General features: G+C 50.0%; 5 protein-coding genes across 10 annotated transcripts; 4 read left to right on the top strand and 1 right to left on the bottom strand.

The window, feature by feature from the left end:
* Positions 1-8: 8 nt before the first annotated feature.
* zbtb25 (zinc finger and BTB domain containing 25) lies at positions 9-2,139 on the bottom strand. Its single transcript, XM_058071708.2, has 3 exons — positions 2,021-2,139; positions 1,570-1,742; positions 9-1,199 (listed from the first exon to the last, which is right to left on the bottom strand). Exons 2-3 carry the CDS (start codon positions 1,740-1,742, stop codon positions 95-97), a joined length of 1,278 nt encoding a protein of 425 aa, XP_057927691.2. The 5' UTR covers positions 2,021-2,139; the 3' UTR covers positions 9-94.
* Positions 872-5,305, top strand: zbtb1 (zinc finger and BTB domain containing 1). 4 transcript variants are annotated; one of them, XM_078794600.1, is made up of 5 exons: positions 872-1,147; positions 1,550-1,847; positions 1,930-2,110; positions 2,455-2,688; positions 3,274-5,305. In XM_078794600.1, the coding sequence occupies exon 5, from the start codon at positions 3,278-3,280 to the stop codon at positions 5,126-5,128; it is 1,851 nt and encodes a 616-aa protein (XP_078650726.1). In that variant the 5' UTR covers positions 872-1,147; positions 1,550-1,847; positions 1,930-2,110; positions 2,455-2,688; positions 3,274-3,277; the 3' UTR covers positions 5,129-5,305. The 4 variants fall into 4 exon arrangements, with proteins under 4 accessions (XP_078650726.1, XP_057927668.2, XP_057927677.2 ...); XM_058071685.2 differs by having other exon boundaries at positions 1,550-2,110; positions 2,455-2,540; positions 2,610-2,688; XM_058071694.2 differs by having other exon boundaries at positions 1,550-2,110; positions 2,455-2,540.
* A 2,688-nt stretch (positions 5,306-7,993) lies between these two features.
* LOC131097453 (complement C1q tumor necrosis factor-related protein 3-like) lies at positions 7,994-8,922 on the top strand. Its single transcript, XM_058045883.2, has 3 exons — positions 7,994-8,063; positions 8,128-8,262; positions 8,342-8,922. The coding sequence occupies exons 1-3, from the start codon at positions 7,994-7,996 to the stop codon at positions 8,611-8,613; spliced, it is 477 nt and encodes a 158-aa protein (XP_057901866.2). The 3' UTR covers positions 8,614-8,922.
* A 418-nt stretch (positions 8,923-9,340) lies between these two features.
* pex7 (peroxisomal biogenesis factor 7) lies at positions 9,341-19,670 on the top strand. 3 transcript variants are annotated; one of them, XM_058071011.2, is made up of 12 exons: positions 9,341-9,427; positions 9,518-9,597; positions 9,875-9,986; positions 10,051-10,108; positions 10,245-10,395; positions 10,467-10,544; positions 10,614-10,722; positions 13,221-13,327; positions 13,398-13,511; positions 13,709-13,764; positions 17,784-17,883; positions 18,398-19,670. In XM_058071011.2, the coding sequence occupies exons 2-12, from the start codon at positions 9,592-9,594 to the stop codon at positions 18,482-18,484; spliced, it is 978 nt and encodes a 325-aa protein (XP_057926994.2). In that variant the 5' UTR covers positions 9,341-9,427; positions 9,518-9,591; the 3' UTR covers positions 18,485-19,670. The 3 variants fall into 3 exon arrangements, with proteins under 3 accessions (XP_057926994.2, XP_078650752.1, XP_057927002.2); XM_058071019.2 differs by having other exon boundaries at positions 9,381-9,427; positions 9,509-9,597; XM_078794626.1 differs by lacking the exons at positions 17,784-17,883; positions 18,398-19,670 and adding an exon at positions 13,828-14,985.
* Positions 19,671-19,898: 228 nt separating this feature from the next.
* On the top strand, positions 19,899-22,178 carry slc35d3 (solute carrier family 35 member D3). Its single transcript, XM_058080565.2, has 4 exons — positions 19,899-20,146; positions 20,811-21,021; positions 21,138-21,295; positions 21,382-22,178. Exons 1-4 carry the CDS (start codon positions 19,922-19,924, stop codon positions 22,057-22,059), a joined length of 1,272 nt encoding a protein of 423 aa, XP_057936548.2. The 5' UTR covers positions 19,899-19,921; the 3' UTR covers positions 22,060-22,178.
* The last annotated feature ends 1,353 nt before the right edge of the window (positions 22,179-23,531 follow it).

The raw sequence follows: 23,531 nt of genomic DNA, 5'->3' as shown, positions 1-23,531 counted from the left end.
AAACAAAGATCAACTTCACATCAACAAGCGTGTCAATAAATTAAAGTCATTGTCCTGTTATGTGATTGGACCGCATCAACAGGAAGTGATGTCATCACTCGCCCTGCCCGCCATCGGCGCTCTCCTGCGAGATCTCGGAGTCAAGCGAGTAACACGAGCTGCCGTTGTCCTGCGCTTCTCTGTTCGCCTCCTCGGGCAACGCGCCGGCCGAACCACCGCCCCCTGCGCCGGGCTCCCCGACGCCCTCACAGAGGTGGGTGGAGCTGTGGAAGATCTGGCCGCAGGGGCGGCTGTGGCGATGGTGGCGTGCGGGCTTGGCAGTATGCGCGTACATGTGCTCCTGCAGCTGGCTCTTGTGAGAGAAGCGCACGCCGCACACGGCGCACGTAATCCTTCGCTTACGAGAGTGCGCAGCGGAGGGGGCGGGACTGAGCGGCCCTGCCCCCTCCATTCCTGCCCGGCTTCTCCTGAGCTCTGCGGCCAGCTGAGTGGCAAGCGCCCGGCTCTGCCGCAGCGCCTCCTCCAGGCAGCCGGCATCCAGACGTTCGGCATCTGCGTTGTCGCTGCCGTGCGTCAGCCCCTCCGTGAAGATGGCGGGGTCGAGGGTGTGGCTAAACAGGTGCTCCCGTAGGCCCTCGGGGGAGGAGCAGCGCTGGCCGCAGCGAGGACACACGAGGACCGCCGACCTCTCTTTGAATGCGGCGCTCTGACCGAGGCCCCCGTCCTGGGGTGGAGACCACGCCCCCCGGCCTATATCTCCGCCCTCATCATCCGGATGCTCCTGCTTGATGGCAGCCGTGACGTCTAAGTCATCGCCGGATGCCACGGAGCGGACGTCCCGCAGCGAAGACGCCTGACCGTCTGATTGGACACCTTCCAGACCCACGGTCAGCGACAGCCCGCCCGCCGCACCGCCCTCTCCCGCAACGGTCTTCGAGAGCACGGGCGCCTCCTTGTTTGCCAGCTGGGACGAGATCTGGATGCCGTACAGGTTGGACATGCGGACCGTGTCTACCGCAGGATCCGCTGCACACTCGCCGCTCTTGCGACACAGCTGGTGGGCGTGGAGGAACTTGATGCCGTCCTCCAGACGCGTCTGCTCCACCGCCTGCTTGGGACACGAACCCGTGTACATGACGTGTAGCAGGTAGCTGAACACGTCGGGTTGGATGTCGGTTGGCTGGATCTTGATGCACTCGCTGACAGACATGCACACACAAACACATTAACAATGCTGGATGTTGCAATGTACACACACGTTGCTATGGTTACTGATGGTGCTAACAATGCTATATGTGGCTATGGCTCCAGACATTGCTAATGATGCTTAGATGTTGCTATGGCTACAGATGTTGCTAACAATGCTAGATTTTGCTATGGCTACAGATGTTGCTAATGATGCTTAGATGTTGCTATGGCTACAGATGTTGCTAACAATGCTAGATTTTGCTATGGCTACAGATGTTGCTAATGATGCTTAGATGTTGCTATGGCTACAGACGTTGCTAATGATGCTTAGATGTTGCTATGGCTGCTGATGTTTCTCCAGATGTGACTGAGGCAAGAGACCTGCTCTGGTGGATGAAGATCATCTTGAAGTAGTTGGAGAAGGCGGCCAGCACAGCACGGTGGGCCTTGAAGTAGACGTTTCCGATGGCGACGGTGCAGTCACACAGGAAGCCAAACTCTCTCTGCACGTTGAGCTGCTGCAGCAGGAAGAGGCTGTGAGCCGACACCTCCATCTGATGACGTCACAAAACACATTTGCATGTTGGACACACCTTTCATCAATTAGGACAAATACAGGCGCACAGTTCCTTCCACGCACACACCACCAACATGGCAACGTGCGTGCGCGCGCTCTCTCACGTACACATGCACACGCCTCCGTCACGCATGCGTCTCCATCGTCATCTTATTGTCATGCAGCGGCGTGCACGTCGCCATTCGGTGGCTCGCTCGTACGCACGCAGGTTCACGCGAGCCCTGCGGCGGATTGATGTGTTGATTGATGTCTTACCGCCAAAAGAGGAGAGCGTCGTCAGTCAGATGATTGTTTGGGCGCCAAACTGCGTCAAGTCTCGCGACATCTCACGGCTCGACTGGTCACGTGAGTAATGTCACAATAAAACACACACGTGCACACGTATTGTCTAGGAAAGTGTCATTTAGAAATAGTGCATATGTATATTATTATATATACATTCATCCCTATTATGTTTACATCATGCCAAATGTACATTTTATATGATTTATTTTAGCACTACACCATAAGATCATTGCTAATGCTACTATTATAACTGTAATAATGTCTTTATTTTTTAAAGACATTTTAACATTAACATGAGTGTTTATTCATGTTTATTGTTAGAAACGTATATGAATTCCCAGGCTACGTGAACCTTATTTTGACGGTCACCGAAAGTCTTTTATTTTGTTCATCGTGTTTCACAGGAAGTGTAGGCGGAAGTGTTGCTGCAGTCGCTGTCTTAGAAGAAGAAGAAGAAGAGGAGGAGGAGGAGAAGGAAGAAGAAGAAGAGGTAAAAGTAGAATAAGTCGAATTAGGAAGACAATTATTAGTAGCTTGTTAGTCCAACTTTCCCACGCAGAAGATCCGTACTGATCAGCGATTATTTGGCTCGTCGTCGGCCGACATCAGCAGCTACGACGCCGCCCTCTGGTCCTCGGGTGAGTCGGTGTTGGACGCTGCGGCCGTGCTCTGGGGGAGTAGGGGTGTTTGCGGGGGACAGTTTTGTCTGCGCGCCAAGGAACATATTACCTTGTTCCTGTTTGTTTTTCACAGTAAAACGTTGTGGCTCAGGCCTGTCTTGATAACGTGGAGCTCACAGACGCGCTTATCCTTGTATTTTTCTATACTTGTCAGCTCCATCACTTTCACCTTGGAGCTCATCAAATCCTCATCTTTACACTTTTACTTTCATTTTGGAGGCGCAGTCTCAGAGACTTCCGGTGTAGTGGACGCTGCGTACTAGCTTGTTAGCTTGTTTGCTGTTAAGCTAGTTAGCGAGCTCCATCTTAGCCGTCAGGGGCCGCTCCCCGCTCAGCTCCGCCGTGACGTAGCCTCACCTGATTGGATTCATTTAAACGTCTTTGTCTTTCCAGTGATAGAGGCTGGAATGGTTTTATATGAGCTCGTTGGAACTAAAGTCAATGTTTTGTCGTTTTGATGTGGTCTGCCATGTCAATGTTGTGCTGCATTGACCTGCTGTCAAAGAGTTGGAAAGTGAGCGTGGGGTTTGTTGTTGTCTTCAGGGCGATGGCGAGGTCGAGTCACAGCGAGCATGTCCTCCAGCAGCTCAACAACCAGCGCGAGTGGGGCTTCCTGTGCGACTGCCTCATTGCCATCGGCGACATCTACTTCCGGGCGCACAAGGCGGTGCTGGCGGCCTGCAGCTCCTACTTCAGGATGATGTTTATCCGCGACCAGCAGGGGGCGGGGCGACTGGACCTCAGCAACATGCAGATCAGCGCCGAGTGCTTCGACCTCATCCTGCAGCTCATGTACCTGGGCCGCATTGTGGCGGGCAGTTACGACTTTGATGACCTTAAAGCATCCATGGCGTACCTGCAGATGTACTACATCCCGGACTCTCTGGACGACCTCAGGGACATCCATGCCCCCAATCCCACCCCGTCTTCCTCGGCATCCTCATCCAGTTCGTCAGCGGGGGCGTCCAGCGGGAAGATGATGTTTGGTGTCCGCATGTATGAGCGGCAGAGGCCTGTGCCTGCTCAGGAGCCGGACCGCCTCATTAGAAGCGTCAGCAGGTATGAGGGGGGGCCGACAGAGGACGGGCCCAGCGTCCCAGTCTTGGCTGTGGATGCAGGAGTGGAGCAACCGTGTGACCTGAGGAAAAGGGCGGTGGGAAGGAGCGCTGCCGTCAAGGAACGCCCTCGCTTCGGCCGCACCTTCACTTGCGATGACTGCGGCTTTGTCTTCAGCTGTGAGAAGCTTTTGATTGAGCACATCCTGACCTGCACCAACCGCAAGACCTACCAGCCGGGCCGCAGCACGGACGCCAAGGCCGAAAGCTCCACCTCGGACAGCACGGACGAACACAGAGCGCTGTCTGACCTCTGCCCGCTAGCGGCGGGGTCACATGGCGAGGCGGGTTCCACCTGCTGTGTTTCTGTTAAGATGGAACCACCTGACAGCCCGATCACAGATGCACCATGGGTAGAGGCTGGCGCTCTAGCGCCCGCAGACGAAGGAAAAGAGGCACCGGGAAAACGGCGGGATGCACATGGCGATGAGGCACCCGGCGTCTCTGGCGTGGACAAGCGTGTGTGCGACGCTTCCGGAACAGCGGACCAGTGTTTGGAGGTGAAAGACGAGAATGGCGACGGCGCCCCGTGCGAGCTGTGCGGGGCGTTATTGAGCGAGGACGACAAGTCGGCTCACTACCTGTCCAGTCACATGGGCCACATCTGCGCCTGCGGGAGGTGTGGCCAAGTGCTGATCAAAGGCCGCCAGCTGCAGGAACACGCCGAACGCTGTGCGGAGTCCCTCGGCGGCGAGTCGGACTCGCACGGCGAGGATGAGGATGAGCCTCACGCGGCGGAAGAGGGGGCGGAGCTGGCCTGCCCTCACTGCGGCCTGCCCTTCCACAGCGAGAGCCTGGCTCTGGAACACGCGTTGTCCTGCCACGACCCCGACCTTTTCCGCTCGTCCGGCGGGCCCGACCACCGCCGAAAGCACTTCTGCGGCATCTGCGGCAAAGGCTTCTACCAGCGCTGCCACCTGCGCGAGCATTACACCGTGCACACCAAAGAGAAGCAGTTTACATGCCAGACCTGCGGCAAGCGCTTCCTGCGTGAGCGCCAGCTGCGGCTGCACACGGACATGCACCGCGGCGTGGCGCGCTACGTGTGTCCCGTGTGCGACCAGGGCACCTTCCTCAAGCACGACCACGTCAGGCACATGATCTCGCATCTGGCGGCCGGGGAGACCATCTGCCAGGTGTGCTTCCAGATTTTTCCTGGCGGCGAGCAGCTGGAGGAGCACATGGACGTGCACCTGTACGTGTGCGGCGTCTGCGGCCAGAAGTTCCGTCTGCGCAAGGACATGCGCAGTCACTACAACCTCAAACATGCCAGGAGACTGTAGGATGTCTTCGCTTCCTTTGAACTATGCGGTCACTGTGCTACCGTGGGCGGGGCCAAGCCCACGCAGCATCCTGGTGGACTTGAAAGAGTTAGCATGTTGGCATGCTAGGCGACTTGCAGGGATGTTTGGTGATGATGAAGAGCTTTGTCAGACTTTTAATAAACTTTACTTTTGTCAGCCAGTCCTTTCTTTCAACTTACACTCTTGTTCGCCGCCCCCACTGTCTTGTCGACCAATCAGCTTGGCAGACACAAAGTTCTATCTATAGAGCTTGTCCTTGCTCAGGTCACAGCTGGGCCGGGGCATGCTGGGGCAACGTTGTGTCTGTCCAAATATTTGATGAGTTGTCTGCTACACGTCTAATGTGATTGGCTGGTGACCAGTGTGTCCCGCCTCTTACCCAAAGTCCACTGGGATAGGCTCGGCTCATTCAAGGCACGAATGAGAACAAGCGCTGTAGAAAATATGTGGAAGGATGGACGTTTATTACGTAGGATCTTCTCTTCTTTCTCTTTGGGCTTTTTCCTTCATCAATGTCCTCCATCCAACCTTCTGCGTCTGTCTCTTCTCACACCAACTACCCTCATGTCCTCACGCGTCCGAGCTGACAGCTCTAAACGCAACATCCTTCTACCAATATGTTCACCATCTCTCCTCTGGACATGTCCCACCCATCTCTGTCTGGCCTCTCTGACTTTATCTCCAACGCCTGTTATGTAATGTTCCTCTGATGTACTCCTTCCTGATCCTATCCATCCCGGTCACTCCCAATGAGAACCTCAGCATCCTCATCTCTGCTACCTCCAGTTCCGCTTCCTGTCTTTTCCTCAGTTGTCTCTAGACCAGGGGTCTCAAACTCAGTTTACCTGGGGGTCACCGGAGCTAGGTTCTGGGTGAAGCCGGGCCGCATCAGGCTTTCAAAAAAAAACCCAAAACGCATTTATTAAAAACTGGGAAAAAAATAAATAATCTTAATCTTCAATGTTTTTGCTTCTGCTATACCCTACACTTTTTCAGTACTTTGGTTCCGGTTTTCCACACCAAAATATCTGATAAAACATTCCACAGTTCTGAAATATCTTAATTTTTATTTTTCTATACACAAAATAAGATAAATAAATAAACAAATTAAGAATAAAGACAATAAATCAATCAATCAGTAATAAATAAGTAATAATAATAAAACAGCAAATAAGAAAAACGTAAGAAACCACATACAGTTGGTAGAGAAATTATTTTTTCAGATTCAAATGTACAGTATTAACAGTTATTTAACCTTTAACATGAACATTAATGAAACTTAATAATTTGACCCAATTAGCAAGTTAGCATCGTACTCAGTTCCATCTGGGAGCAGCGTGGTAACTTTAACAACATGTTTGATGAGATGCTTTATCTTGACGTGTATTTTCCCTTTTATTCCAAATCATTTCCTGCATTTATTTGTACCCAGCATCATAAGCCTTTAGCTTCATTGCTAATACAAAGCAAAACAGGGCGGGGTAACAGGGTAGGGTAACAGTATGGGCGGGGGAAAATCATGTTAATTGTGTCCGGTGTGCACACAGCTTTAAGCTATCATTTCAACATTAAACTTTGTATCAAGGTGGGGGTCTCAAACTAGCGTCTCGCGGGCTGCATTTGGCCCGCGGGCCGCGAGTTTGAGACCCCTGCTCTAGACCAAACAACATGGCTGGTCTCACCACAGTTTTGTATACCTTTCATTTAATTTTAGCTGAAACTCTTCTGTCACATATCACGCCTGACACTTTACTCCACAGTACAGCACAGTATAGTACAGTAGTACAGTATAGTACACTCCTCATACATGTCCTGCAGCACTTTAACATCCTTCTCTGTCTATTGCATATCATAGCAACAACACACATGTACATGTATCATGTGATGTTACACACGGCTGGCCTGATAAACATTCCTTGGAAGTCTTATCTACGTTAGCATGTTTATGTGCGGACTAGCTGCAAGGTAGCAACATTAGCATCCCAATTTTTGCAATGTTGCAATTGCACAATTCACGCAAATTTGACTAATCGCTGTCAATAATGCGTTATGGAACAAAGCCTATGTTGCACATTTTTGCGTGCCATGCTGGTAAGATGCGGTTCTGCCGTTTTCTTTCATTTTTCTTCATTGTTGACTTATTTGCCAACAAGACTTTCTGTTTTGATTACATTCATTCATTCATTCATTTTCTACCGCTTTTTCCTCACAAGGGTCGCGGGGGTGCTGGAGCCTATCCCAGCTGTCTTCGGGCGAGAGGCGGGGTACACCCTGGACTGGTGGCCAGCCAATCACAGGGCACATATAGGCAAACAACCATTCACACTCACATTCATACCTATGGACAATTTGGAGTGGCCAATTGACCTAGCATGTTTTTGGAATGTGGGAGGAAACCGGAGTACCCGGAGAAAACCCACACATGCACGGGGAGAACATGCAAACTCCACACAGAGATGGCCAAGGGTGGAATTGAACCCTGGTCTCCTACTAGCTGTGAGGTCTGCGCGCTAACCACTAGTCCGCCGTGCCGCCCGTTTTGATTACATAAAAGGACTTTTTTTTTCAACAAATACCATCCATCCATTTTCTATGCCGCTTATCCTCCTTGCAATCTCCTGCATTAGCATGACCTCCAGGGTGACATTGAAGGAGTCTGCAATGTTTGTGAACAAAGGTTTGATGTCCTGCATGTTTGTATAAAGAATATATTTCATCATTTGGCCTCAAATGTTCCTGCCAACCGGTTCAACAAACTCAGGTGTCCAAACACCGGCCGAGGTCAGGGGTAACAGGAACTGGCATTAAATAGTGGCGGCGAGCGTTGCTGCGGCACAGGTAGAGATGGCATCCTCATGGTTCATTGCCGTGCTGCTGCTGTGCTGCGCGGTGGGACTGCAGGCTCAGACCGCAGGTCAGTGCCGCACGGCAGACATCAAGGGGACCTTTGACCTCATGCCTTCAACATGTCCCCACAGTGCCCGTGGCGTTCTCCGTGGCTCTGAAAAGCGATGACCAAGTGGCCAGCGACCACGGACCCTTCAACACGGACACCACGCTAGTTTTCAAGAGGGTGGTGACCAACTTGGGCAACGGCTATGACGTCAACACAGGTACCGCATCACCTCCAGCGTCATCTTCTGGGGGGGTGCTGACAATGCTCGCAATGGCGTGAACTTTCATCCCCTGCAGGTATCTTCACCGCCCCCGTCAAAGGCCTCTACTACGTCACTTTTACTGGTTCCGCCGGCGAGTCGGGGTCACTGAATGCGGCGCTGATTAAGAACGGCGTCAACATATTTGCCATCTACGACAACAAGCACCATCACAGCAGCGCCACCAACGGCATGGCGCTGGCACTGGAGGCGGGAGACAAGCTGTGGGTCACCTTGTGGGCCAATCAGAGGATGTTTGACCAGAGCCGACTCAGCACTTTCAGCGGCTTCCTCGTCAGCCCCATGTAAACACTTCCAGGTCACATGACCTTGTCCTCTGCTTGGAAAGATAATAAACGTTCACCTTCTGTGTGTGTGTGTGTGTGTGTGTTTGTATTTGTGAATTATAAGAACATTTTACAAGAATACACACAACACACAACCCCTATGAGGAAATTATGCGGACATGGTCTGTATTTGCATATAACTCTGGGTAAAATTGTTGATTTGTTAATACTTTAGTTGTTTATATTGTTTTCATATTGTGTATTTTGTACTGCTTAACTGATTCTGTACTATTGCTGTACTCAATGCAAATTTCCCCACTGAGGGAGGAATAAAGGCATATCTTATCTTATCTTATCTTATCATATCTGTCCTCATAATTCGGACAACATAGAAGTCCTTCTATGGGTCTGAAGCTGAAACCCTAAATTCTCCAAAAGCCCCCCAAAAGCAAAGAATACCAGAATTTGTGTAAAACCTGTGTATCGTCACAGCACCTCCAGAGGCGAGTCCTGGTATTGCACCCCCCTAATTATGAATGTACGCTTCTGATTGGCCTCCATGATTACCAATTGTGACAGAAAAACTGTGTATTAACTTTTTCCCGATTGCCGACAGGAATGGGCACAGGAGGTAAGACTTAAAGCACGCTGATGTGCTTCAAGTCCAGATAGTAAGATTAGCACTGTATATTATTATATCTTGTATAACTGCAAAGCTACAGCTGTCCCGAGATTGGCCACTTGGCGGCGACAGCGATCAGAAAAGACCGAAAGCACACGAAGAAGACGAATACGGAAGTGTTGCAAGAATGACAGTTTCCGAAAAAGTGGCAAGTGTAAGTTTTTATCTACGGATGATTTATAAACAAGATTACCAAGTGATGACTTGAATTACGTTTTTGTTCTCCTAATTGTTGTCTTTGAAGCAAGAGCGCTAAAGGTTCGCGTCCTGGCTTATGTGGCTCCTTTTAAAATTGTCCAAAGACAATAAACAGGAGATATGCAGGTAAGTATTTTATTTCACAAAGAACCACTTCACTGTGAGTATATTTAACTGGGATTTGAAGTAAGTCTAAGTACAAAATACCAGATTTTTGTTCTATGAATTTCAGTTTTTCAGTTTTTCTTACTATCATGTTAGGGTCACATGATACAAGTATTCAATTGTATTTCCTATTCCTAATTAACATGCATTTGATGTTTTTCTTATGTGCTTAATGTGATTTAAGGTTGTCCCTTTTTGGTGGTGAGTTTTTATGTGTAATAATTGTTTGTGCATCTAGATGGATACAAAGGTGTTTCGCAGCCCGGCTCGTCATGGCTACGCGGTGGAGGCGTCGCCCTTCTTGGCCAGCAGGCTGGCATGTGCCACCTCTCAGCACTACGGCATCGCAGGTCGCCACAGAGACGCCCTTCACGTTCCGCTTCCTGACCTTTAACCTTAGCTGACTTTTTGCAGGTTGTGGCTCGCTACTGGTCTTGGAGGACACGCCTGGCGGAGTGCACCTTGTACGGAGGTTGGTTTTGATCGCACGACACTCCACCCCAAGAGTTAAACTTAAAGGCCAGGCATTATATAATACGAGACCGGGAATTGGACCCGTTAGCTGCTGATTGATCACAAGTGTCACTCATTGATTGGCGTGTGGTCAGTTGGGAGTGGAGCGACGGCCTCTTCGATGTGGCGTGGAGCGAAGCCAACGAACACGTCTTGGTGGCGGGTGGCGGAGACGGCAGCCTGCAGGTGTGGGACACGGCCAACCACGGCGCCCCCCTCAGGGTTGTGAAGGAACATACACAAGAGGTGACACACAGAAGGCGGGTGGTGGATGAGGAGGGGCATTGTTGTGAATGTGTGTGTGTGTGCGTGTGTAGGTCTACGCAGTCGACTGGAGTCAGACGAGAGGCGAGAACGTCATTGTGTCAGGATCATGGGATCAAACTGCCAAAGTGGTCAGTTTGTTGGCGCTTTAGCCTGTGACCTATGACCTCACTAACTTCTTCAATGCCCCCTCTCTCCAGTGGGACCCCGCCCTCGGCCAATCGCTGACCACACTCACAGGTCACCAGGGGGTCATCTACAGTACCATTTGGTCACCTCACATCCCAGGATGCTTTGCCTCAGCCTCAGGTCAGTCACAATGTCACCATAGAAACAGGTCTAACGGCAAAACAACATGACTTGTAACACACACACACACACACACACACACACACACACACACACACACAGGGTGGATGTTAATGACCGAATCTCACCACCAGGTGGCACTGTTGGGCTGTGTTTTTTTTAGTGTGTGTGCAGCTGAGGTTCTCTTCAGGGCACACTTGTTTGTCAAAGTCACATGACACCTTCAGTCTAGCGCCGCCCCCCACTCTGGTCTGGATGAGAGTTATTAGTTGGGACCCCGAGGGATGCCAGCGCTCGTTATCTTAGCCGCTTGCGTAGGTGTCCTGGGGGGGCGGGGCTATCAGCTGATTGACGTGTGCTTTCGTCAGCTCTCAGATGGGAGAGATGATCCAACAAGTGAGCTAACAAGTTCACTTGATGAGTTTGTGAGCAGCTTTTAGGAGGTACTTTGCTCTTTCACATCACCGATCATTTTAGCGCACTAAAAACATACGCCAACAACATGCTGAAAACCCGCTAACAACACACGATCAACACGCTAATGACCCGTTAGCAACCCCAACAACCAAAGGCCCAATAGGAACATGCTAGCATCCCGCTAACAATCCACTAACAATATGCTACGAATCAATTAACAACATGCGTACAGCCTGTTTACACATGTTAACGACCCCTAACAACATGGTTACACTCTACTAACAGCCTGTTTACAACATGCCATTAACAATCTCTAGCAACATGCTAACAGCTCACTAAACGTACGCAAACAACTCACTAATCAGCCAACAACCCACTAACACGCTGCTGACCCACTGAAAAATGCTAGCAACCTGCTAACAACCCACTAACATGCTAGGAATCCGCTAACAAACTGCTAACAATATACTAGCGAGCCATTAACAACATGGTGACAACCCACTAACCGCACGCAAACAAGTCACTAACGACATGCTAGCAACCTGCTCACACCCTGCTACCAATGTTTCCATAATAACACGCTAGCATGTGATAACACGCTAGCAGCTGAGCAAGCTGGCTTATATTGGAAAGAGATCTCCAAAGTAGTGGTGCGTGTGTGACAGCTAAATTACGGGATGGATTGCTGCAACACCTCAGCTACTACGATGAAAGCACACGTTGCTTGGTGACCCGGCGTCCACGAGGAAAATGGCCGCCTCAGCGGTTTGCCTTGAAGCTGCACGTTCTCCATAATGTCAGTTATCTCCCAGGAGCAGCTCCGTAATCCTCCTCAAACGCTGCTCACGCTACACTCTCTCACTAAAGGTCACTACGTCCAACATGAACACCTATTTTTTTTTTTTTTTTACTTTGGCTTTTAAGAAAGCCAAATGCAGGCAACACCCTCCGTCTGTGTGTTTCAGTAAATGTAAGTATTTTTCTGTGCATGCGTGTCAAAGTATCATGTGTGTGCTGAAGACCAAGCGGTCCAACATGGCGTCTGGTGTGATCCAGAAGGTGCTGGTTAGTGTTATCTCGCCATGGAGGCGGTCCTGGACGTGCACGCAGCTGCAGAGGCTGTGCACTTCAAACCTTTTTCCACAGCCGCCCACGCCACACGACGCTCTGTTGGCAAATGTCCCTCAAGTTTTTTTTCTCCCCCCTCTCCTTTCCTTGAACGGATGAGCCACACGTTGGAGAACTTTGTGGAAGTCGACAATGTTGACAACCTGCTGATGGAATCATCAGCGTCCTTGTGTGTGTGTGTGTGTGTGTCACAGTGAGGAGATGCTGAAAGGCCAGTGAGCACAAGTAAAGGATGAAGAGGAGGAGGATGATGATGATGAATGTGCTGGTCTAATCCCCTCCTCCTCCTCCTTCCTTGTAGGAGCAGAAATATTCACCTCCTCTTCCTCATTAATTAATCCTATTAAATTCATCATCTGCTCTGCACGCGCTCACTTAAAGCCACACATCATCATCATCATAATCAGCATCATTTTCACCCTGCTGCCGCAGTGGGAATACAGCATCATCATCATCATCATACCTCCTTCTTCACAGTCCTCCACTTATTCATTCGTTCATCCAGCCATTCGACCGTTCATTCACCAGTCCATCCATCAATGGATTCATCATCCATCTTTGTCCACAGGTCATCCATTCATCCATCCATTCATCTGTCAATGTGTCATTCATTTATCCAAGTATCCTTCTGTACATTCATGCATCCATCCATTTGTCTGTCCGTCCTTTCATCCGGTCATTCGTTTGTTTATTTTTCCATCCATCTGTCTGTCCATTAATTCATTTGTTAATCTGTCCAAACATCCATCCATTCATCCATTCATTCATCCATCTGTCTGTTCATTGATCCATCTGTTCACCCATTCATTCATTCATTCATCCATTCATTCATTCTGTCCATTCACACATCTATCCATCCATTTGTCCGTGAAATCCATCCATCATCCATTCATGCGTCCATGCATGATTTATTGTAACCATGCGTATCCTGTTTGTGTTTGTGTCCGTGTCAGGTGATGGGACGCTCCGGGTTTGGGACGTGAAGGTCGGCGTGTGTCGATTGGTCATCCCAGCGCACGACGCCGAGATCCTGAGCTGTGATTGGTGCAAATATGACCAGGTGACTTTAATGTTGAAAAGGTGCTTTTGTGTATTGATGTAATTGACAGTGTGTGTGTGTGTGTGTTAAGAATGTTGTGGTCACGGGATCAGTGGACCGCAGCTTGCGCCTTTGGGACCTGAGGAACGTCAGACAGCCTGTCAATCAAATGAGAGGCCACACCTATGCCGTCCGTAGAGTCAAGGTACACAGCTTGCAACGTCTCGCTGTGTGTGTGTGTGTGTGTGTGAGAGAGCGAGATGGAGCAGGCAGACATCAGCAATCTTTCCGTTCAATAAAAGAGATGAGTGCCGCATGTTTATGACAAATCCATAAAATACACTCAAGACTAAAGCAAGTCCTGAAATAAAGACGTCCCTTGTCTCGCTATCTTTTGTGTAGTTCTCGCCATTCAGCGGCAGCCTGTTGGCGTCCTGCTCCTACGACTTCACTGTCAGGTAAGAACACACACACACACACACACACATACACTTTAAAGCACTGCTGCATGGATGCTCAAGGACCTAATGGCTGAATGAGGACGTTAGAGGATCTAGTTGGTGAAGATCTACGTGGAGACCGTGACGGCGAAGGTCCGGTTGAGGTAGAGGTGACTAAAGCCGACTTTTTGCAGAAGCTTCCACAGCTGACTGCTTTTCTGCTGACACTCCCATCATCAGCAGCGATCACCGAGAGGGGGGGGGGGGCACAGCACCTCGTTAAGTCAGATGAGATGGAACGCCCCTACATCAGGTGTCATGGGAACGCTTAATAACGCGTGTCACCTCGCTCATCACCACAACCACCAAGGAGTGGTGCGGGAATAAAGAAGGAAGGAGGAATGATGGAGGGATGGAGAAAGAATGGAGTAAGAATGGCGTGATGAGGAAAGAATCGAGGAATGAAGGAGAAATGATGGCGTGAAGGAGGAAAGATGACACCTTCTTTTCTTGTGCTTAAGACGTGAAAGATTTCATTTGATCACTGACGAGTGCTCGACATCCTCTCGCAGACAGGAAGTTGAATGACATCATCACGCGTGAGGTCAAACCGTGGCGAGCATGCGTGGAAGCTGGAGGCCAAGATGGCGGCAATGACAGGCGCTCCGTCATTGCCTGGTGTGGTATTGATCTTACCCTCCACAGCTGTTTCATTATGGGATGGACGTATACGCATTTGCCCGCGGTGGGGTTCATCTTGTAATGTAAGCAAGCAGTCCATGCGACACGTGACGTAGTTCTTCACGTAACTCATCTTTCCCGCTGACTCCCTGCTGACCTCCGGTGCCTGCTAGCCACTAGCACGTTAGCCTCTTCTGCACAAGTGATCCCTGATCGCACCCTGCCGTGCTCATCACGTGGCGCCTTCCATTGTGTGGTTGCACAGCGTTAGCATGTCCATGCTAGCAAGCGGCAGGACGTGTTTGCTTTAGATGGCGCGTGTGAGCTCATCTTCATTAGCCGCACACAAAGCTGACAGGTGAACACACAACCACTACAATAGCGTCTCAATCACTCGTTACCATGGCAACCAAGCACAAAAGACCACACGGCTTTGTATGGATGCCACACGTGCACACCTACTTCCGTGTGCTCAAGCCACATCAGCCTTAATCACTACTGATGTAGTTGTTAACGCGCTTCATCCCAGCAACTACCACTGCACTCTGCTACATACGGTACATAGCTGTGCTAGTGCTTCATGTACATTATGACTACGCTGGCTCGTGCAGCGGTTCATGAAGACTAGGACTACGTTGTGGTGGCTCGTCTAGTGGTTCATGCAGACTATGATATGGAGCCTCCTCTAGTGGTTCATGCAGACTATGACTATAGGGCCTCGTGTAGTGGTTCATGCAGACTATGGTATGGAGCCTCGTCTAGTAGTTCATGCAGACTATGGTATGGAGCCTCGTCTAGTGGTTCATGAATACTAGGACTACGTTGTGGTGGCTCATCTAGTGGTTCATGCAGACTATGATATGGAGCCTAGTCTAGTGGTTCATGCAGACTGTGACTAGTGCCTCGTCTAGTGGTTCATGCAGACTATGACTAGTGCCTCGTCTAGTGGTTTATGCAGACTATGACTATAGTGCCTCGTCTAGTGGTTCATGCAGACTATGACTAGTGCCTCGTCTAGTGGTTTATGCAGACTATGACTATAGTGCCTCGTCTAGTGGTTTATGCAGACTATGGTATGGAGCCTCGTCTAGTGGTTCATGAAGACTAGGACTACGCTGTGGTGGCTCGTCTAGTGATTCATGCAGACTATGATATGGAGCCTAGTCTAGTGGTTCATGCAGACTATGACTATAGTGCCTCGTCTAGTGGTTCATGCAGACTATGACTATAGTGTCTCGTCTAGTGGTTCATGCAGACTATGGTATGGAGCCTCGTCTAGTGGTTCATGCAGACTATGGTATGGAGCCTCGTCTAGTGGTTCATGCAGACTATGACTATAGTGTCTCGTCTAGTGGTTCATGCAGACTATGATATGGAGCCTCATCTAGTGGTTCATGCAGACTATGACTATAGTGCCTCGTCTAGTGGTTCATGCAGACTATGGTATGGAGCCTCGTCTAGTGGTTCATGCAGACTATGATATGGAGCCTCGTCTAGTGGTTCATGCAGACTATGACTATAGTGCGTCTTCTAGTGGTTCATGCAGACTATGATATGGAGCCTCATCTAGTGGTTCATGCAGACTATGATGTGGAGCCTAGTCTAGTGGTTCATGCAGACTATGACTATAGTGCCTCGTCTAGTGGTTCATGCAGACTATGGTATGGAGCCTCGTCTAGTGGTTCATGCAGACTATGGTATGGAGCCTCGTCTAGTGGTTCATGCAGACTATGACTATAGTGTCTCGTCTAGTGGTTCATGCAGACTATGATATGGAGCCTCATCTAGTGGTTCATGCAGACTATGACTATAGTGCCTCGTCTAGTGGTTCATGCAGACTATGGTATGGAGCCTCGTCTAGTGGTTCATGCAGACTATGGTATGGAGCCTCGTCTAGTGGTTCATGCAGACTATGGTATGGAGCCTCGTCTAGTGGTTCATGCAGACTATGGTATGGAGCCTCGTCTAGTGGTTCATGCAGACTATGATGTGGAGCCTAGTCTAGTGGTTCATGCAGACTATGACTATAGTGCCTCGTCTAGTGGTTCATGCAGACTATGACTATAGTGTCTCGTCTAGTGGTTCATGCAGACTATGGTATGGAGCCTCGTCTAGTGGTTCATGCAGACTATGGTATGGAGCCTCGTCTAGTGGTTCATGCAGACTATGACTATAGTGCCTCGTCTAGTGGTTCATGCAGACTATGGTATGGAGCCTCGTCTAGTGGTTCATGCAGACTATGGTATGGAGCCTCGTCTAGTGGTTCATGCAGACTATGGTATGGAGCCTCGTCTAGTGGTTCATGCAGACTATGGTATGGAGCCTCGTCTAGTGGTTCATGCAGACTATGATATGGAGCCTCGTCTAGTGGTTCATGCAGACTATGACTATAGTGCGTCTTCTAGTGGTTCATGCAGACTATGACTATAGTGTCTCGTCTAGTGGTTCATGCAGACTATGATATGGAGCCTCATCTAGTGGTTCATGCAGACTATGACTATAGTGCCTCGTCTAGTGGTTCATGCAGACTATGGTATGGAGCCTCGTCTAGTGGTTCATGCAGACTATGACTATAGTGCCTCGTCTAGTGGTTCATGCAGACTATGGTATGGAGCCTCGTCTAGTGGTTCATGCAGACTATGACTATAGTGCCTTGTCTAGTGGTTCATGCAGACTACGACTATAGTACCTCATCTAGTGGTTCATGCAGACTACGACTATAGTACCTCATCTAGTGGTTCATGCGGACTATGGTATGGAGCCTTGTCTAGTGGTCCATGCAGACTATGACTTTGGTGGCTCATCTATAGATTCACGTAGATTGAGTAATGCCTAGTCTAGCGCTTCATGTAGACTATAACCAGTGGCTGGTGCAGCGGTTGATGTCCAGTGTAGTGGTTAATGTAGTCATGAATAGTGTGAAGTATGATATGAGTGGTGTGTTTTATGTACGATGTAGCGTGTGTGGAAGGACAAGCGTTGAGAGAGACGACTGTGCAGCACTGATAGAAGCAATAAAACAGCGCCTGAGGACAGCGGCCAACAGCGGCCAATCACACTAATTGAACCACTGTTTCTCCCCTGCGTGTGTGTGTGTGTGTGTGTGTGTGTGTGAGTGTGTGTGTGTGTGTGTGTGAGTCCTGACGCAGCAAACACTCATCCACTTTACAAATGTGATTAAATCTCCAGCCAGGGAACACTGAGACTCGCATTGGATCAGCACACACACACACACACACACACACACTTGAAGCGTTCATCAAGTTGTAAAGTCCTGAGCTTTGGGGCGCCCCCCCGGAGGCGCTCCCTTGGTGACAAGTGGGTCAGTGGTCCCAAAGTGTCTGCTTGTCTTCCAGGTTTTGGGACTTGAAGAGTGAGGAGCATCTTGTTGGTACGGTGGACCACCACTCAGAGTTTGTGTGCGGACTGGACTTCAACCTCCACATCCCCCACCAGGTCTATAACGCTCGCCAGGCTCTCAGTGTAGTAGCATACACGTAGCATACAGCTAGCTTACTGATAAACAACCCTCAGGACTCAATCTGTTTCCATGGCGACCATTCACAGACCTGTGTGTGAGAGACATTCTTGTCTAGCAAACAAGCAAGCGTGTGTGTGAAGTATTATTTGTTGTTACACTTGATGCCCTTTGTGTTGAATTCACAACACTGTCACACACACACACCAGAGGAAGTGCGCGTGTGAGTGTGTGTGTGTGTGTGTGTGTGTGTGTGTGTGTGTGTGTGTGTGTGTGTGTGTGTGTGTGAGAGAGAGAGATGGATCACCCTTTATGGACACACACCCACTTTCCAGACTGTGTGTTGATGTGATAAATGTTGTCAGGTCTCTAGAGACTCCTTGTTCATGTACTCTACACTGCTCTTAGCTCTGTGTGTGTGTGTGTGTGTGTGTGCACGCCATCAATGGTCATGTGACTAAGCTTTATGTTCATGTATGTGCACGTGGTCAGGTCCTGGACTGTTCGTGGGACGAGACAGTGAAGATCTACACGCCAACATGTCTGACGGCCGCCACCACAGGGACACGCCCACACTAATGTCACGTGACCTCTCCGAGGTGATGACGCAACGTGGACAATAACGTCTTTTTGGGACAACTTCCTGTGACGTCGGTCCCGTCCTCATGCAGGCTGACTGAACCTCCTGATAATTGTCCAGCGCCAGTGCACTTCTCAATATGCACACTTGCATGGGACTTAGTACACTAACATTATACACTAAGTGTACACTTAGTGTACAATGCCAGCATGCATGTTGTACAATGTTAGTGCACTACATTATACACTTTGTGTATGCTTACCATATAATGCTATTACACTTCCATCCATCTATTTTCTAGCGCTTATATCCTCATGAGGGTCGTGGACATGCTGGAGCCTATCCCAGCTGTTTTGGAGTGAGAGGCGGGGTACACATCCTGGACTGGTGGCCAGCCAATCACAGGGCACATATAGACAAACAACCATTCACACTCACATTCATACCTATGGTCAATTTGGAGCATTATCCCGAAGGCGTACGCGTTAGTACACTAACACACCACTGTAAGTGCAGTAAGTGTAGCATTACTCTATGTTAATATAAGTACATGTTGTACAATGTTAGCAGTCGGCAGCCAGGCTGGTAATTCCTCACTCCCTCTGCCTTCACAGCTGCGCTGACTCTGGGCTTTTGACTCCCATACAGAATGTCCTGTGTTCGAGCCCCGATGCGGGGGTGTGAAGCAGGCAGGATAAATGTACTTACTACGTGTTGGTGCAGTACGTTAGTGTGCTAACATTATACACATTAGTGCGCTAACATTATACATTGAGTTTACACTTACTATATAATGCTAGTACAGTGACAGTTATATAACCTGAGTACATGTACAATGCTAAGATGATGCAGTCAGTGTAACGTAAGGATACTCTACATTGATGGAGTCCATACTCCAGCATGTATGCAGGAAAATGCAGTAATTTGGAGATAAGTACTGATTGGATAAGTATAGAATGGTGGGGGTGTGAATGAGCGTGTTTGCGGTAAAATGAGCGTGTGTTAATCTTGGCGGTTTCTAATCTTCTGGTGCTAATTGGATGCTAGCAGCCAATGCTGGATAAGCCCCCCCTCTGACCCCCCCTCGTGGTCTCCGAGCGATTTAATGATAAATTGTTTAGTTTTAATCGTCTCCATTGTGGTTGTGGTGGGGGTGGGGGATACTCCTCCAATAAAATGACTTTAGAACGAAACTTTAAATACTTCCTTTCTGCGGGTCAGCCCCCCCACCCCCACCCCCATCTTCCAGGGATTCCCTCCTCTTCATCACTGTCTGCTTTTTTTCCTCTTGGATTGCGCGTGCTGGAGGCGAGCGCCGTGAGCGCGCTTCCTTGGAAAAGTCCCCCATCCCATCGCCCCCACCCCGCCCCCCCTCCAGCGCTTCCCGGCTCCGTGCGCGCCGCCTCCCTCCGTCAGAAGCGAAGTTGCGCGCGGCCATGGACGTGCTCAGGAGGCGCTTGCTGGGCATCAGCGTGGCCGTCGCGCACGGCGTCTTCTCGGGCACGCTGAACATCCTCCTGAAGTTCCTCATCAGCAACTTGCACTTCCGCTTCCTCACGCTCATCCAGCTGTGCACGTGCAGCACGGCCGCGCTCGGCCTGGAGGTCCTGAGGAGGACCGGAAAGGTCTCCATCCCCCCCTTCAGCCTCAGCCTCTTCAAGGTAACATCTCACACTTTTACTTCAACTTCTGTCCTCCTGAATGCAACGTCTGTGCTTTCGCTCCATGCCGCGTCTGACCGATTTATTGATTGACGGCTCGTTTGGCCGATTGTCAGAGCAATCGATCGGCTGTCAATCAGCGCCACTGATCAAGCTGAGAGGGGCGATCAATCAGCTGTCGTCACTGTTTGCAGCGGAGGGAAATGTGACTTGAAGTTTATTCTATATTCTTTATGATATACTCACATGCTTTGTGTGTTTGAAATGTTTAGCGTGAAGAATATGCAAATGAGTTGTTGCATGTTAGCATAGCAACCTATGATTAAGATGAAGTCCCATCAACAATGTACTGCAGATCTACACTTTTCATGTAAATGATTATGGCCTGCAACGTTGACGTCCCATTTCGAATCACCATTTGCAATAAGTGAACGGATGAGGACTCCAGCTCCAGACTCCTCCCCCTTCTCTCGTCAATTGCCGTTGTTCACCCGCAACTCAATCCACGTCAAAGCCCTAAATATGCTTCCATATTTATTCCATGCCACAGGAGCGTGTAGGGATGTAATACTGCACTGTACAGTATCTGCATGTGATCGATGCCACTGCTCACCAGCAGGGGGAGCCAATACTGTGACGCTCATGCTTAATGCTCGTTTCATAGGAGTTCGCCCCAGTGTGCATCCTGTCCACGCTGCAATCCACGCTGACCTTGTGGTCTCTGCGGGGTCTCAGCCTTCCCATGTACGTGGTCTTCAAGCGCTGCCTGCCTCTCTTCACGCTCTCCATCGGCGTCTGCGTCCTCAAGAACGGCGTCCCCTCCCCTGGCGTGGTGACCGCCGTGCTCATCACCACCGGGGGCGCTGCGCTGGCTGGTAAATGGTTGCATCACACCGGCATGACATCAACATGTTATATCGGAATTTAATATGCGTAAGTTTAATTTGGGGGTGTGGTCACGTCCTCACAAAGTTTCTTTGCGGTCCATCAGGTGCGGGAGACCTGAGCGGTGACCCGTTTGGTTACGTGACAGGCGTTCTGGCGGTCATCATCCACGCCTCCTACCTGGTCGTGATCCAGAAGACCAGCGCGGACAGCGAACACGGACCCCTGACGGCACAGTACGCCATCGCCATCATGGCCACTCCCGTAAGGCGCACATACTGTACACCGCCGCCCGTCAGGTGCACTTCCTGTCCAGGTGACTTTCTTTGTGTGTGTGCGCACGTGTGCAGGTGCTGCTGGTGTGCGCCGTCATCTCCATGGACGCCGTCAACATGTGGTCGTACGGCGGCTGGAGCGACCCGCGGGTGGCGACCATCTTCTTCTTCAGCGTGCTCATTGGCTGCGCCATGAACTTCACCACCTACCACTGCACCTACATCAACTCTGCCGTCACCACCAGCTTTGTGGGCGTAGTCAAGAGCATCGCCACCATCACTGTGGGCATGCTGGCCTTCAACGATGTGGCGCCCACTGCCATGTTTGTGGGCGGAGTCATTGTCAACACGGTGGGCTCCATCACGTACTGCGTGGTCAAGTTCTTTGAGACCAAGAAGAAGAGCTCCTACGAGGACCTGGAGGATGGCGAGAAGGATGCGGCGCCCCCTCCTGGCGAGCCCTACCAAGAGACGCCTGAGCCCCACGCTGAGGAGAGCGCACCCGACGACAGGAAACCAGAAAATGAGGGACCGCCACTGAATGGGGGCCTGGAGGTCACCTTGGGAGGAGGAGCAGGGGGCGTCATGACGGACGAGGAAGCTGTGGAGATGCAGAGGGAGCATCTTCACAAGGAGGGCGCCGCCCCCGGGAGGCCAGCCAGCGACCACGTGGGCGTGTGGCACTCCGTCAGAAGTCTGCACTTCTTCAAGAAGGACCCCCTCATCGCCAACATGGAGCAGCAGAGTCCCTGAGGGCAGAGCCGGGACGCACTTCCTGTGAAGGCCCAGCATCTGTTAGCGTTAGCAGTGCTAGCTCCCGCACATGCGCCTCGAGTTAGCGACAAGCTAACCTCCATGTAGCATGACAAATGACAACCAGGCTAAGCGAGTGTAACCAAGAAAACACTCGTTAGCATGCGCTAGATGCTAATGTCCTTCTTCCTTTTATGTGTGATCAGTTTCATGTCGTCATGTTTGATGTGGTCATGTGATGCTCGTCTTCGGAGGTTAGCCTAGCTTAGCATCAGCACTCCTTGCATGCGTGTTCAACGGGAGCACAGCGCTCCGTTGCTTCCTCTGCAGCTCGGGAACTTTTATTTTGACGGGAAGTAACACGAAGTTACGAGACGTCATGATCTAAACACAGCGGCCGTCTGCACCCCCGAGGCGCCGGGCTAACAGTTAGCGGTGAAGGAGACAAGCGTGGGTGGTTGTGCGCCACAAATGTCAGCCGGCATGTTAGCAGCTAGCGCGCTAACAGACGTCGACACGTAAAACATGTTGAAGAAAAGGTCGCTTTTGCGCGGCCTCCTGATGGGGCGCACTCATGCACCTGGCCTCAGGCCTCACAAACAAACAAATAACATAGAAAGCTGTCAAGCCTTCATATTGACTCACATTGATTTTTTTTCTTCATTTAACGCTACAAGAGACGCCGTGTGTCCCCGAGACATGAGACACGCTTCACTGGGACGCTGTGACTCGGAGGTGATAATGACTAGCAGGAAGTCCTCCTGGATCACTTTGGGAAGACAAATAAGCTCCTTTCAGAGGACTCCGAAGACAAAGACTCATTTGGACAAAATGGGACACTTAAGAATTGGTTGAAAAAAATGAAACTACAAAATTGAGCCACAGGAGGGCGCTAACCAGCTGATTGATTGACAAAAGCAAATCATCAACACCGTTTGTCCGTATGTGTGTCCGTGTGTGTCTGTTGTGTGTGTTTGTGTGCAGCATGTTGAAGGATAAAAATAAACCTAAAAGTACCAAAGTCTAAATGTTCACCTCATTTTTTTAGAGCTGTGTGTGTGTGTGTTTGCTGACTCAGCACTTTACTGCTGCAGCGTGTCCACGTGCACCTCACGCGCACGTAATGGCGCCATCTTCAGCTTAATGGCGGCTCTGAAAGGACAGGCATCGTTTACCTTGTCACTCCCGGCGCAGCACGCCGCATTCCGGCATGATGATGACCTCTGACCTGTCCCACTGCACAAACTGACCTTCTTGATCTTCTTCTTGATGGTGTTGATTGTTCATGAAGGCCTCCTCATTGTGTCATCACTGCTTGGTGAGCATGCTACTCTTTTTTTTTATTTACTTCATTCACTTCCAGAAGAAGTCCAGTTGCCTCCATTCAATAAAGTAATAATTAAACATAAAACAATAACATAAAAACTTTATTATTATTATTGCTATTATTGTAGCTTGCTGACAAGGCAGGT

Source organism: Doryrhamphus excisus, linkage group LG11 (assembly GCF_037039965.1).
Source record: "Doryrhamphus excisus strain RoL-2023G ecotype Guam linkage group LG11, RoL_Dexc_Guam_v1.1, whole genome shotgun sequence".
Classification (NCBI taxonomy): domain Eukaryota; kingdom Metazoa; phylum Chordata; class Actinopteri; order Syngnathiformes; family Syngnathidae; genus Doryrhamphus; species Doryrhamphus excisus.
Note: the sequence above shows the minus strand (reverse complement) of the source record. Positions and strands in the feature narration are given on the sequence as shown.